Source organism: Vipera ursinii, assembly GCF_947247035.1.
Source record: "Vipera ursinii genome assembly, chromosome: 1".
Taxonomy (NCBI): Eukaryota; Metazoa; Chordata; class Lepidosauria; order Squamata; family Viperidae; genus Vipera; species Vipera ursinii.
The window spans coordinates 8,967,343-8,983,444 of record NC_139512.1 but is presented as its reverse complement, the minus strand read 5'-3'; the positions used below and the strand labels follow the sequence as shown (position 1 = coordinate 8,983,444).

Here is a 16,102-nt window from a genome sequence, read left to right as displayed (position 1 = left end):
GAGGGAGGGAAGGAAGGATGGAGAGAGGGAGGGAAGGAAGGAAAGATGGAGAGAGGGAGGGAAGGAAGGAAGGATGGGGAGAGGGAGGGAAGGAAGGAAGGATGGAGAGAGGGAAGGAAGGAAGGAAGGATGGAGAGAGGGAAGGAAGGAAGGAAGGATGGAGAGAGGGAAGGAAGGAAGGAAGGAAGGCAGGGGCGATCGGCACCCTTGTGCACACACACACACACCTTGGCATTTTTATTTTTATTTTAATAAGATTCACAAACGCGCGCACACACACCCCTTTGCTTCCTTCTCTTTCCCACTCCCCCTTTTTTTTTTGCAAACGCTGCTTGCGCCGCTGCGCCTCGCGCTGTTCTTTCTTCTCGGGTTTATTAAGGGGAGCTTCTCGCCTTGTTGAAAAAAAGGAAGAAAAAGTAAGAGTGGGAATAAAAGCGGGGAAAAAGTAGATTTTGGGGGGGGGGAAGCGGGGGGGGGAAAGAGCCTCCTGCAAGTGAGAAGAAACCTGTTGTGTGAACGAGCGAGAGGAGGGCAGGCGTCTTTGGGGAGTTTCTGGGGAAGTGAAGAAAGAGAAAACGAAATAGAAGAGGTGTTTTCCAGAGGTGTTCAGGATCCGTTTTATTTATCTATTTGTCTCTGTTTGTTTGGTTTTTTTTAAAGGAGAAGAAAAAAAAAGCCTCGGCGTGGCAAGATTCTGTTAAAAGGGAGAGAGAGAAAAAAAAAACACAGCAGAGGAGAGAAGATAAGAGAGAAGAATTTAGCTGAACGCTCATTAAAACTGGAAAATTAGGACTCCAACCGTGTATGTATGTTTGGAAGCTTTCTTTGAAAAAGAAAAGTAGATTTGTTTCATTTTAGCCAGGAGGAGGTGGAAGATGAAAAACAATTCCTAATCTAATTCCGTTTCTGGGCAACTGCTTGCCATCTGGGAAAGAAAAAGCGTTGGGCTCTTGAAAAGCTTTTCTTTCTCTCTCCCGCCCCCCCAAAAAAATCAAAACCAGGAATTGCTTTTAATTCCTTCTTTTTGTGTGTGTGTGTGTGTGTGGCTGTTGCCGGGGTTAGACATGGCAGAATCCAGAAGTGACTTCTCTTGAGACTTTGCTTGCTGACTTGACAGTTTTTCTGCCTCTTCGTCAGACTGGGAGACTTGTTAGGGGTGTGTGTGTGGGTGTGGGTGTGTTCCTCCTCTTCCCAAAGATTTCCATTAGCTACTTTTCCTCTGGATTTCCCCCTTGAAGCACCCCCCCCCCAAAACTGAACCCTCGGCGGATGGAGGTCTTCTAGCGATGGTTTCACGCCTGCAGAAGAGTTTCAAGGGAACAGGAGGAGGAGGAAGTCTGCAGAGCGCTCTTTTTTAGGGGGGAGACAAAAAAAGGAAAAAAAAGAAGATCAAAAAAGACCATCTGTTCCTAGAAAACAAGACTTTTTTCCCCCATTCCAAAGCCTCCCCCCCCTAGCTTCTGATCCTGACTCCAGATAGCTCTGCAGAAGCAACTCAACCTTGATGGCAGGTAGGATGCTGCATCCTCTCATGCCTAAGAAGATCTTAAGAACTGCAAAGGCATCCAGAACCTGCCCCATCTCCCTGCAATAAATTAGGAATCCTAAGTCTCCCCACCCCCACCCCCCCAAAAAAAGAGTTGGCATTACAAAGGGGGTCGGGAGGGGGGGGCGAAAGAGAAAGCCAGGCGATTTAAATGGGGAGGTGACCTCTCCCACCCACCCCAGGACGTTTTAAGAAACATGCCAAAATAAATAATTTTTTTAAAAAAAAGGACAACGGCATCGAAGTGCTTTAAGAAAGAAAAGAAAAGAAAAGAAGAAGAAGAAAAAAAACAGGAAGCGAGAAAAAATATATATACCTCCCTGCAAAAAAGGAAAAAGGAAGAGCGCCAAGCAAGTAAAATGCAACTTTCGGAGGTAGCGGCGCTTGTGGTGGCCCTTATTGGGGTTTGTGTCTGGACGGAAGATGGGAGCAAAGTTATCTCGGATCGCTATGCAGTGTACTGGAACAATACCAATCCTAGGTAAGTGGCAAAGGGACCCAGCCGAACTGGGGGGAGGGAAGGCTTTTGTCTGTCCTCAGTTGCGTTTGAATGGGGTGGGAGCTCTGGGGGAGAAGAGGTTGGAGAATGGGGGGCTTGGACTTGCCCTGTAGATTTTTTTGGGGGGGCGTTGGACAGAAGTGGGAGGAACAGGAGAAGTTTTCCACTTGGGATGCCTGAAATGGAGGTAACAATCTAGTCTCTGGTTCTTTCCCCCCCTCCGCTCCCCCAACCCCTTTGCAAAGAGGCTAACTAGAAAAATTGCTGCAAAAACAGACCGCTGGTGGAAATATTTCCAGCTCAGGGGGCTGGGGGGGGGGAAGTTTCTTCCAAACTATTAATCTTTTTAAAAAAAACAAAAAATGCATCCCACATTGTGGCGTGTACAAGCTGTGTGCAGAGGGCAAAAGAGTTTGAAAGTGGAGTTTTATCCTGTCTGGCTTGAGGAAGATTAACCTACAAACTCTTGGGAAGTGACCTGTTTTTTTTTGTTTGTTTGTTTTTTGTTTTTTTAAATGGCCAAATTTTTTTTTGAGGGGGGGGGCGTGATTTTTGGCTGGCAGAGAGAGATGCTATTTTGGTCTCTTTCTAGCTCAGCTGTGCTGTGTTCTTGTGTCATATCTGGGTTCGTCTGGAAGTTTAGATCAGGCAATTCCCATCTTCCTAAAATGTGTAATGATTGCAAGTAGTTTATTTATACTAAGGGGCTGGAAGAATACCTCTCACATAAAACACTTTTTGCAAATGGGTATTTGCTTAGTCATCTTTTGGAGGGGGCATTGCAGCGAATGTTTATACCTGGAATTTTTTTTTAGCAAAAAATTGGGTCAGATCATTTCTTCCCCCCCCCCCACAAAACTCTCTAGACGCCAAGAATGCTGGGTTTGCTTAAATTTCACATCTCTTTGCTAGTTTCAGTCTAACTTGGATAAATTTCACTGGGGTGCCCTCTGAATCTCATCTCTTCCACATGCCTCAATTCCCCCAAATAATTCAATATTTGGGGGTATGGATATACACACACTCACAAAAACATACAGACACAGACACACAGTCACGGACAAGCAGCTGTCCCATATTTTGGCACCTTGGTGAAAATAAGTAATATTTAAATCAGTCATCCAGAAGTCAGTTCTAGGAAATCGTAAGACTGTGCAGCCAAGGAGAACAATTTTCTGAAGCAGCGTAGACTGTAAAATCAATTATATGTCACTTAAGGTCTCGATCTTGTCAAATTAAAACAGTTTTCTACTGTGCCTCTCTCTCTCTTTCTCTTTTTAACCACTTTGGATGGAAATACAGTTTTCTTTTTTTCTTTCTTTTTTTTTTAAAAAACACGTGCTGGACCAAATAGGCAGAACCTATTATTATTTTTTTTCCCCACCGGGGGTTGAATTTCCAAAGTAGCTTGAAGAGGAAAGGTTTATATTTTCAATTTAGATGGTGTGTGTGTATGTGTGTGGGGGGGGTTGCCTTGATGTTCCTGGAAGATAGTTCTAAATGTGGTATTTAAAACTGAGCAGGTTTTTTTGAGCCTCAGGCTGGCAAATGTTAGAAACTCACCCAAAGAGGTTGACCAACTGATTTTTGGTGAAAGACATGGTAGTTGATTATATTTTTTTTCTTGGGGGGGCGGTTATTAGATCACCTCTCTCCAATTCTGACATAAAAACCCTAACTGGCAGCCTAATTGGTTGGGTTTTAATGGTCAAGTAAGTCCAACATTCCTAAAATGTGGGGTCTGTTTGCGCCACCCTTGTTCACACCAGGCTGTTGTGGTCTGTCAGCTTGTAATGTGAACACAAATAGTGTTTAAATGAGTCCTCTTACTCTTCCTAGGTCCAAAGTAAAGCTGAGCATTCAGAAGTGACTTTTTTCTCGCGGAGGGCTTATAACAGCTTGCTGAAGTAGTTGAAACAGGCTGTTGGATGACAGCCAATCTTTGATTGCTCATAATGGACAGGATCTTAACCCCAAAATAACAGCTTCTTCCTTTAATCTTAGCAAACTCCAACCCTACCCTCCCCAATTTTTTTTTTTTTTAAAAACCTTTTGGAAAAAGTGATTCTTATTCCGTCTCCCAGTTGAAGGAGAAGCTGGCACCAGCATTCCCCTTTATTCCGTTTAGTATTTCATACATTGTGTTTAGTATTTCATAAATGGTGCATCACTTCCGAATCTTGCGTGGCTCCGTTGTTTTCTCTTTAAATCTGAAATCTTAGAAACATTTTCTTTTCTTTTTTTTCCTTTCCTTTCTGCAATTTGACCACAACTATGAAAATGAGAGCAAGAAGGAGTTCCTTCTTTATCCAGAGAGAAAGAATAAGCTAGTTTCTCAATACAACATTCATTTATCGAGAGCGGAAGCTAAAAACAAATCCCACAAAATTAGCAGTCCATGGGATATCTTTAGGGAACAACAGTAAAATTACGCCTGCAGTTTTTTTGTGAGTGCCTTGGCTACGGTTGAGGGTTTTGTGTCTCTTGGCACAAAGTTGTGTTGTGACACTTGTTTTCAGCACCTCTTAGCTACCTGCTGATATGTCAGGGCTGTGTTAATGCCTGCAGAAATGGACTGGGGTATCATCCAATTATGGAAGGGCCCGCAACAGACAGAGAAGCTTGGGGAGTTTGAATTGTTCGCAGGCAGCCACTTTTCACCATAAAAAGGAGAAAAAAAATAGATAAAAAAAATCTCCCCCTTGGGCAGAAATACCCCAACCAGCAGATTCGTGGGGTTTTTAACCGAAGGGGATTCTTGTTCTTTCACAACTTGGAGCCTTTAATGAGAGAAAGCTCTTCTCTCTGCCCACTTCCTGCCCGGATGAATAAAAAGCTTCATTCTCCAACAAAATGTTTTGGGTTTGAAGGAAATTGGGGACTGATTTCAATGCGGACCTCTGTGCTGTGAGGACACGGGAGAAGTTGTAAAGTTTAGAGGCCATATTGGAGATCATGGAGATGGCTGAGCTTTGAGGGAAGGACCTCTGGAGACCATCCTATTCTCCTGGCACTTGCCCACTTCTTACCCAGCTTTTGGTCTTGGCCATCATAGTTTATCAACCTGAAGAACTGGGGATAATTTAGTCTTTTCTATTTGGGGGTATGGCGTGTTTGAGACTAACACCTACGTGAGACACATGGGTTATTTTTCGCAGGGAGGAATTCTCCATTTGTTTTACTAGTCATTAACCTCTTTCATTTTTCTCCCTCCCCCCCCCCTTGTTTGCATTGCTATTTCTGCTTTTTTCCCCTCACCTCAAAATCCTAAGAGAGGAATTTGCCTGATTCGGGCCGATTTTTTAAAATTATTTTTTATTTTTAAAAAAGCCAGTGGGCCACTGACCTTCACTGAACCTTGCCTTTAAAAACACAATCCCTATTTTGGCACCGTTTGTGTGGCTTTCTTTGTGTGATGTGGAAGATATTTTATGGCAACTGTGTTTCCAGAGTTTATTTGGGGGGGGGGTGTCTGCTCCCTCTCCCATTTCTTAAATCATTGATAATTAAGATTGTCTACTTCCTGATTCTTAGCTTTGTAAAAAAAATAATGAGTCCTCTCGCTGGGAATCTCTGAAAGGTCCAGCTTTGGAGAAATGTGAAATATTGGAGTCACTGTTCTGTTTCCCCCCCAAAAAAACTGAAAAAGATTACAAACTTTTGTAAATTAAAGAAAAAAAATATGTCTAATGCAGAGCAAGGTGTTTTACATGAATGAACATAAATGGACACATGAACTAAATTTTTTCACCACCCTACCAGTACTTTATACATGGTTCGAGTGAATGCTGGTGAATTATCCTAATCGTAATGCAGATAGTGGCTGTGTTATTTTTCTGTGAATTTGCCTCTGGAAACAAACCCAACTTCCTATTTATTCTCATATTGTTAGCGTTCACAGGTAAGGTCTTTCCCCAAAACCAAAGATAATCAGATGTGCAAAAATATTTTGCAGTGATGGGGTTGCAAAGAGGCCGATTTTGATTCTAACTGATCACAATTAAAAAACCCAGCTAGCAGTTCTTTCACATTTCATGGTGTCAATTCTGTGGAAAGTGTGTCAGTTGTGTTGGAACTTAAGTGGGTAAGAGTTTGTACTGCTAGGTCAGTGTTGGGCGAGTTTCTTACCTTTTAGAGTGTCAAAAGTTGTCCATTAGGGAATTATTTCATAAAGAACTTGCAAAATAAGAATTTCAAAGTAGGTCCTGCCCAACGCTTAAGGAAAAAAGTAAATGCTTTTTTCTCAGTTTTGAATAATATCCATAGCTGAATGAGATAGCTTCAGCAGCTGAAAAATTAATACAGTTTATGGTTCACAAGTAGGAAGAAAAAGAAGACCCCCAATAACATGAATGCACATTGGTCTGAAATTCTAGATTTGTGTATAAATCCACTGCGAAGTCCTGAATGCACAGTGGAAATTAGGAAGCTCTAGAGACGAAGTCATGATAATGTACTTTTCCCCCCCTCCTCTCGGAAGGCTGAGGAAGACCCGAAGATATAAAAATTCCAGAAAATCTTTCACATCTATAATGTCCCTTCCTCTGCAGCTCTCTTTCTCTCTCTCCCATTTTATTATTCCCCTCTGAAAGCCACTGTTTCCATCTTGTGGCACATTTGCCTCCTCGTCTGGAGTAAAGGGGATGCCTTCCTTGATAATTGTGTCTAAATTAAAAATCAATTGTAAATTGAGACACCGGGAACTTCGCCCATTCTGAATGTAATTTTTGATCACCCGCAGGCATGCTTGATATTGCCGACCCATCATTGTGTTTTATGTGGTGACCACAGGTCCGGAGAACATTGAGAGATGTTTATTAAATATGTCTTTGTGTAGGCTGTTGATTGAAATATCCGCGGGTGGGAAAGGTTAGGCATAGACAGGGGTGGAGAATCCCGTGTGTGTTTTAAATGATATGTGTGTGTCTGTGTATATCTGGGGTGGGGACATGGTGGTGGTGGAGTGGGTATTTTAATCTGAAATTCCTCAAGCCAAGCTGAGGTTGAATTAAAAAAAACCCTGAGTGTCGTAGAAGCCTGCTGGTATCCCAGCAAAACAGCCGCCATGTTACATTTCCAGCAAGGAAAAACATCTTGGAATAGGTTTGCGTGTTGAGTAGAATTCAACTAGCAAATTCCAATGGGCCAATTTGAGGTTCACAAAGAGGAGTTGTGGATGATTGTCCACTTGGAGCCCCAAACGTCATGATCTTTAAGGATAGCTTTCCTTTTGCCACTACCTTTGTTTTTAATAAATTTAGGAATATCCCTTTTGCACCGGAACGGCATTGGATTTGAAATGTCCAATATGTTTTGCAAATAGGCGTGTGTTTTGTTTTGTTTGGTTGGCAATGCTGTGCTGAGTTTCCTTCTGCAATCTGGAGCTTTGCAGAAGGATTCCCTAACTGGCAATCATTTGGGTCAAGAGGTCGGCCTGTCTCCTGATTGCAAAATTGCCAAGGGTTCAAACGCATTTGGGTTGAGTGTGGGCAGATGCCAAACCCAAGTGCCCAGAAATTGGGCTGTGACCCATAATTTGGTGTAGGTAACCCCTGTGATTTTGGAGGGGCGGCGGTGGGGGTTTGTGTCTGGGAGCTGGATGGACTTTAGACTCAAGATGCCCACCCATTCCCAGCAAGAGCTGAGATGCTGTTAGAAACTCAAGCACATTTCTGTTCTTTGTGATGGTGTGACTGAAGAAATCATTTCCAAAGTATCAGAGATAAAGATTTGTCATTGTTGTTCACGCCACCTGCCACAGTGTAATGGGCAGTTTTAGTGTAATTCTAGAATGACAGTTTCCTTGCCACCAGATGAATTCCCAAGGAGATCACTGCATAGCTAGCTAGCTAGCTATCTGCAGAAGGAAAAAAGAGGGAAAAAATAGAGAGATGGGTAAATGGTTGGCTATTTTCTCTCTCAATTGGCAACGCAGATCCATCCCATTATTTTATTTTCCTTTGCCCTCCTGGCCTGTATTTAGCCACACAAATGTTTCTCATGTTCAATTGTTGTTATTATTTCTTTCCAAAGAGCTTTCACTGATGTGCCCACTCAGGACTGTTGTTTTAATTCTCTCTCTGTCTCTCTCTCTTTCTTCCTCCCTCCCTCCCTCCCTCCTTCTCACAGTCTCCCAATAGGTAAATGATTTGAAATTTCCAGCAAATTTGTGGAATTACAGGAAATTACTTTGCACTCTTGTGAATATTTCTGGAGATGACCACTGGGCAGTGGGCTGGATCAGATTCCCTAGGAGAATGATGTTAAAGATTCATCTGCTGTTCCGAATAAATTCTTAGGATCGTTTTTGGGGTGGTTCCATGAAGCTTCCTAATTTCAGAGGGAATCGGATGCATTTTGGGGAGAAGCAATTTGGGAGAGATAGTCCTCTCCTCAAAGCACCTGTGATTTCCACTGTGGTATCTCACAAACACAATAGATGGATGCCTTAGAAGGAAACTGGGGTTAACAAGGCCTTTGGTGGTGAATCACTATAAGACAGAGCTCTAAGTCTAGGAAGGAAGCAACAGCTACTTAATTAACAATGAGCACACGTGGACTTCAGGGTCCATCTTATCTGGAGAATAGATGGTTAGCCTTTCAGCCTGGCATCCTTGGGAAAAGGTTCAGATAGTTCTTAGAGACCCCATCTGAGTGAAATTGCTAATAAATAAGTGTTAAGAGTTTGAGCTGGTTCAGTGTCTGGGCTTCTGCCTATTAATCTCTTACAATCTCGAGAAGACACCTATCTTTTGAGATTCATCCCGAATTTTTCTTGCAGAATTCTGCCCCACTGTTATTGACGATGCCTTTAATTTAGTAAGTTAAAAAAAATAGTGAATGTGACAATTTGTGCTCCCCCCCAACTCTGCTAAATGTTTGGGGTACTTCATCTAGCTCTTCTTGAGATGGTGGCCTCATTCTTTTGAAGATCCATTATGGTCTTCAGTTGTTCTGAAATGGGCAAGCAGACTAATAATGGGATGAGCAAGAAAACATGAAAGGAAAAATAGAAAAAAGGCGATTTCTTTCATAGCCTCTTCATTTGGCTGAAATCGGAGCTGGCAGTCCCTGATTTCTTTACCATTAACAACAAAATAATTCTTCTTCTGAAGAACACAGGCAAAATAAAGAGCGTACAGCAGAAAAATCCAGCCTAACTCAAAACACCTCCCTATTCCTCCTGTTCTGGAAGAGTGACACCGTCATCTCTTTTATTTATTTAATTTATTTAAAAGGTTTTTGTGGGCGTCCGTCTTAAAACGCAGCAAATACATCCTTTCCGACGTGGTTGCTATAAAAAGCCAAACTTTTTACGGCAAATTGAGGTAATGATCCACAGTCTTCTTCCAGCATCTTTATTCCCTTCTCCAAGAGGCGGAAGATATTTCTCTCTTTTCCCCATCTCTCCTTATTAATTAAATAAAACTATTGATTAAAAGCCCTTGCTTGTGCCTTTCCCATTGCAATAATAAAACTCCATGGTCTACAGCACAAGTCAAGCAAATATAATAATAATAACAACAACAACAACAACAACAACTATTATTATTATTATTATTATTATTATTATTATTATTATTATTATTATTATTATTATTATTATTGTGGTGAAGATACGAAAACCTCCATGGCATAGAATCTAGTAGTCATCCTCATCAATAACAGACAATGTTACTGTCTGTTAACCAGAGCAGCCTTCAGAGGCAAGCAATTAGGGTTACTACTAAACTTTCTGGAAAAGCTTTACCTTAACCACCTTCCATCAGGAATCTGTACCGCTTCTTGTGACTATAATTCCCAAAGTGGATTTCAGGTTAAGAAAAATGAGATGAACAGCATCCTTTGCTATTTGCTTTCTTTCCCCCCCCACCCCCACAATTTATGGAAGACGCCTGCAAGGTGTATCCTTATTATGGCATGATAAATTCCATCACTGCTTTTAAAGAAACTGGATCTTCAAGGTTGGTTGTCTTCCAGATAGAACTTCCAACGTTAAGACACAAGGGAGGAATAAATGGCGGACACTCAGTTACAATCTCCTGTTTGCTTCTCTGATGAGAGAGGCATCTCAAGTTTATTTTCCCAGTATAGCCTCGGCTATAAATCCTAGAAGCCTTTGCAATATTCTGCAGGGAGGTCCTATTTTTGGAAGGGTGTGTGCGTGGATGGTTATTCTTTTCACCGGCTCTTGCACATAGCATTAACATTAATTCCTTGCCATATTTCACCCCCTTTTCCCATTCATTTTTGAAAGGGGTCCAGTGTCCCCCTTTCAGGGCTGGGAATCTGTTATCTCCCTGCCCAGCGCTTGAATTCGAAGTGAGTCCATTTATTCTCCACCCTGTGCTCAAATTTTCGCTCTTGATCACCCCAGATCCAATTTAAGCCAGAGCTTTCTACCAGTTTTCACCGCTCCAAAAAAAAAACCCCACAAAAAAATCTCCTTGCTCCTTTCCCCCCCCCAAATCGTGGCTGAGTTTCTCAAAATGCCGTTATGCCCCCCCTTTTTTTTTTAAAAAAAGTTATTTTAAAATGCGTTTCTCCCCCACCTCACCCCGCCTTCCTTTCAAATATCCAGTTGGCCTGTCCATTCTCCCAAACCGTTAAATCCTCTTTATTGGTTCTTTGAGCTGTCTCAGCCGGGCGGTTAATAAACAGCAGATGCAAACAAGGTCCAATTTCTCTCTCTGGGGGACACAATTGTGTTTCCCCACAGGTTATATATTTGGCTGTCTTGTGTGCTGAATTCTAAGCGAAAGGTGGGGTCGCTCGGGCTGCTGTTCGTCTACATTTGCGTTCTCCCCTCGTCTCATTGGTTTGACTCCTGAAGTTGAAGGCTTGGGGTGCAAATAAGGACCGGCTCCTCAAGCCTCCAGTTCCAAATTGTAGCACGGTTTTGCTTTGGTTTTGTGCCACCATCTTGAGTTGGCGGTTTTAGCGTGTAGGCGTATGCGAATACCTAATGGACTGTCTCGGTGTGTTTTTAAAAAACATGCCATGATTTTGGTGACATACGAAGAAATATATCTAGGTTAGAAGTCTATCTGCCTTGATGGTTTAACCAGTCCATGTGTATTGCTTGTGTTTATGTCTCTGTTTCCCTTGTTCGGTGGTTTTGTCCTAATTACGAGAAATCATTATATAATACGGTAGTAGCCGTACAGCTAAAGAAAATACTAACATATGTATCCCCATAGATACGTATTTCAGTTGAACGTACTTAACAGAAGTACAAAAAAAGTCATAAATGTGTATTTATATTATACATATGTGTATATTTTGTGAACCTGTGTCTATTCAACAAAATGTACATACACTAGGTGTTTTGTCTTTTATTTTGATACACTGAATATTTTCTTAGATAAAGATGCTGTGTGTCTAATCAACAAAACCATGGATTTTAAAGCTGATGTTTATTGCACATAAACATCCTGTATTTTTTATACATATGCGTGTGTGTGTATGCATGTATTATATATAATACATATGTACACATGCATGCACATGTAATAGACACAGTATATTACATACACATATATACATGTATTGCAAACACACATATTCATATATTGCAGGCATACATATACATATATTACATACTTATATATACATGTATATACTAAACATTACACATACCTATACATACATGTTCACATATGTTACATATATATACACACACATATATATTCATAAATTACACACACACACACACACAGATATATATATATGTCTACTCATCTTTTTTTAATGTTTGATCAGTAAAAATGACACATGAGAATAATAACCGCTGAAAAGATGATTCCCCGAGCTTATGATTTACATTTTGGCTGTGTAAAGGAGAGAAGAACCGAGAATGAAAAATAAAGAGATTGGTTTAAATAGAACTGGAGGGGGGGTACACATTACTGGCTATTTTGCAATGGGTGGGGTACTGACCAGAAAGGGGGGAAAATCAAATAAAAAGAAACGTTAGGTATAAATTCATTACACCTCTATAAAGTTCATTTGAAGTAGGATAAAGATGATGGATTAACACCAAAGCTTTTGCGAAAAAAGGTGAGGTTTGCAAAGAGATTCAAATGGGAAGAAGAAAGTGTATAAATAGCGTGTGTGTGTGTGTGATTTCCTTGTTTTAAGCATGATCCCCTAACCCCTACGAAATGATGAATTCTTCATATTTCGGGTCATTCCTGATTTTAGAGGACTCCGTAGTAATTTTCCACAGTAACACCGATGCAACTAATTCCTCCCATCCCGTTTTTTCTCTATTATATGACTTCAAACTGTAGAGTTCACGGTGCCTGGACCATTTTTATGTTCTTCTGCTCATTTTTGCATCCATCTACAAACAGTCATCTTATGTCTTTAGCCATTTTGAGTTGCTGGTGGTGTCACCGGTTCACTGTTGAATTATAGCTTGGGGATAAGATATTTTTCTCCCCTCTTTTATTTCTGACTTAACCCAGCCATATTGGTTGTCAAGAAAGAAAAATGGCTCGGATTTGCTTAGCCACCCCCACCCCCAATTTCCTTGAAATTTCATTTTTAGGGGCCCTAAACAAATCCCAATTTTCAGCTCTTCTCTGTTCCCAAATTCTGAATGAACACACAATGAAAAATTTAGTGGTCATTGCTCATTCTGACTTTGGTGTATTATCTCCTTAATTTTGTATTAACAAAATGTTCAGATTGGGGCTGGGGGGTGTCACAGTTTTCCTGGTAGTCTCAAGCGATTTAGAGAAAGGTTGCAAAAATGGTTTAAAGTTAACCAGTTTTTTTCCTCTGGCAAGCCACGATACTGCCCATACATGATTCTCCTTTTTTAGGATGAGTAACTCTTGGGCTTGTCCTGGCAAAATGGGGAACAGATTCGAAGAGATTCCAGCTTTGCTGCTTCAAACCATCACTTTTATTCACAAAGTGGCTGCAAAAAATTATTTCTCATTTAAATTAGCGGTCACACTATTGCAAACAGTATCTCTGTATATAATCCTTGCTGTGCGTGGTTACATTGAAGTAGGACTTAATTCTGAGTGGGCACATTTAAGATTGTGCTTATTAGCGCCAGAGGTGAACACTTACCCAGGCGTTAATGCATATTATTTGAGTTATTTTTATTTTTAAATGTTTGTAATACAGTTAAGGATTTAAGGATTTTTTTTTCTCTGTTGGATATTGGAAGGTGGGAAATCCTTGATCCAGTGATGCTGTCACAATTTTTGCTTTACAGTTGTTTATGTCTTAAGGGACTCGGGGTGCCACACACTTAATCTGGTTAAATTAAAAATGTAGAAGTTGCATTCACACATCCCAGGTGGGATTAATTTTAACCTTGGTTTGGTGTGTGATTTTGGGGTGGCTTGGTGGTGTAGACCAAGCTTTTGCTTAGATTATGGTTTTGAAAATAGGTGAATGCATTAAGCAAATTAATCACATTGCACGAATGCAGCCATAGAGTATAGGAAGGAGATGTTTTTTCTTGGAATGTATATGTGTTTAAAATTATTAGATTGTAGCTTTGTGGGAAATGCACGGGAGCACTAAAAATGAGATTGAGAAATATAAAAAAACAGATTAAGCCCAAGGACCTCCAAAATCACACATGCTGAATACCTAGGCCGAATATTGGAATGCCCTTCTTTGATTTGATATTCTTGGCTGAATAATTTAAATTTCCTAGTTTCTTTCGCGGAGGTTCTAGGTTAGCACCAGGTACAATGAATGCCTATATCTCATGATGACTCCCAACTCAATTGTCTTTCCCAGCAGTCAAGTTCTTAGGTTCTCCCCTCCCCATTTATAGTCAATCTGCTTTTTTTGGGGTCCGGGGGGGCAAGACATTGAAAGAATTCTGACAGTGTGGATAACTAGTTTGTTATCCTTTTTCTGCTTCGGTTCCCCACCCCCAGAGAAATCTCTGAACAAAGGCCTGCTTGGATCCTGCTTCCAACATTCATGGAGGCCACCAAGCAGGAGAACAAACATAGGAAGACTTGTTTTTTCAGAGCTTGCAATGTGTGGTTTGAAGGTGTTCACAGGATCTGGCCATCCCAAGTTGGTTTGTTCCTTGAAGCTAGCAATGCAATGTTTCCTCTTGAAGATGCCCAGAACTGGCCTTGAAAACAGGGTTGGTTTATACTGTAGTAAGTATGGTGGACATCTGTACAGTACAGTATAGCCTAAATGTAGTAAGTTCTGGACATCTTCATAGCTGCTTTCGTTCCTCACCCAAAGTCTGACCGCATCATTGCTCAAATGTAGCATTTAGTAATAGCACTTTGACTTGTATACCGCTTCATAGTGCTTTGCAGTCCTTTGTAAGAGGGTTCACAGAGTCAGCATATTGCTTCCAACAATCTGGGTCCCCATTTTATTTACCTTGGAAGCAGTGGTGGGATTCATATATGTGAACAGCTGGTTCTCTGTGTGGATGCCGTTTCCGGAAGTCCGTTCTGGGCCTGGGCAACAGAAAATTAGCTACCGGTTCTGCCGAACTGGTGCAAACTGGCTGTATCCCATCACTGCTTGGAAGGACGTAAGTCCGCGTCAAATATAAGTCCTCTTGGCAGATCTCCACTCCCTACAAGCTGTATGGAATGCAGGTCAAATTGGCAGGCCTTTTCCAAGGTGCCCCCCATTTTATGGAATAGCCTGTGCCCCAGAAGTGCAGATGGCGCCTATCCTGCCAGCATTTCATGAATAAGCCAGTTTTTTTTCCAGTACATCTTCAACTAATAGATCTTTAGGACAATTGACCGATGGTTTTTTTTCCACAATGCTATTTTTAATCCTATGTATGCAATTTCATTTTCATTGAGTTTTTGTTGGATCCTACTTGAATTCAGGATTTGGGGCAGTTGTGTAAATAGTGACAAATAAATACATGCTGGATGTATCCTGCAGTTGTATTTGTACACTGCTTCTCTGTGTTTCCAGTCGCATTTAATCAGGATTTGGCTCTAGGTTTTTGTAGTTCTTAATGATTGAATCGGTTGAATTTTATAGTTTTAATATGACTTTATACGTCTTTTAATTTCTGATTGTGTGCTATCCAGATTTGATTGAAAGAAGGGCAGCTATGTAAATACTATATTATATCTACATATCTGCACCTGCACCTATATCTCTATCTCTATATTTACAGCTACAGTATATCTACTGTATATATCTATTTATATTTCATATTTCTGAATTGCCCTAAATCCATATCTGTATTTAATTTAGGGACCCTAAATCCATATCTGTATTTAATAGATATATAATGTCTCTCTATCCATCCATCCATCCCTAAACTTATGTTACATTTTATATTTATTACAACTCTGTTGATCATCTGCCTGTCTGTCTCTGCCTGCCTGCTTTTCTTTCTTTCTTTCCTTCTTTCTTTCTTTCTTTCTTTCTTTCTTTCTTTCTTTCTTTCTTTCTTTCTTTCTTTCTTTCTTTCTCTTTCTGTCTGTCTGTCTGACTATCTATCTATCTATCTATCTATCTATCATCTATCTATCTATCTATCTATCTATCTCTATCTTTCCATCCTAATTTTTATTCTCTCTCTCCACACACACACACAAACACATACACACACACACACTAAATTATTACAATTTTTTGCATCCTGCTTATATTCCCCGGCAACATATTTTGAGGGTGAGCGGTGGCGTTATGCAAAGCTGAGAAAAGAAATTAGAAAGAGTTTGCCAAAGCAATTAAAGGCGTGAGGCAAGAAAAAGCAAAGCAAACGTACAAACATTGCCTTTTTTTTTTAATCTACTAAACGATCTAAGTTATGTGGGGCAACATGCAGATTCTTCCATGGTCTGATCCTTTTCTGCAGCAAAGGTTTAAGAGAAATGGCCCTTGGGCCTGGCTTGCATTTTACCAGCTTTTGCTGCCCCACACCGCTTCTTCGCCATCTTAGCTAGCAAAATTGATTCCTGGCACAGGACAACGATGCTTTCTGTCTATATTAAACAAGCTCTCTTTGGCTTTCCTAGTGGTTTTCAGGATTGTTTCAAGGCAGCTCTGAGCGGAGACAGCCGAGCAGAAGAGAGAAT

General features: G+C 40.8%; 1 protein-coding gene across 4 annotated transcripts in view; it reads left to right on the top strand.

Moving 5' to 3' along the window:
• Positions 1-16,102, top strand: part of EFNA2 (ephrin A2) — a gene marked incomplete at its 3' end in the record, with an annotated part of 291,821 nt that overhangs the window by 14,876 nt on the left and 260,843 nt on the right. For all 4 annotated transcript variants that reach the window (XR_014492764.1, XR_014492765.1, XM_083364928.1 and 1 more), the window contains 2 exons: positions 661-802; positions 1,776-2,027. Coding sequence is in view for 2 of the 4 variants with exons in the window: in XM_083364928.1 (XP_083221054.1) it covers positions 1,906-2,027 (122 nt within the window). The remainder of the gene's footprint in view (positions 1-660; positions 803-1,775; positions 2,028-16,102) is intronic.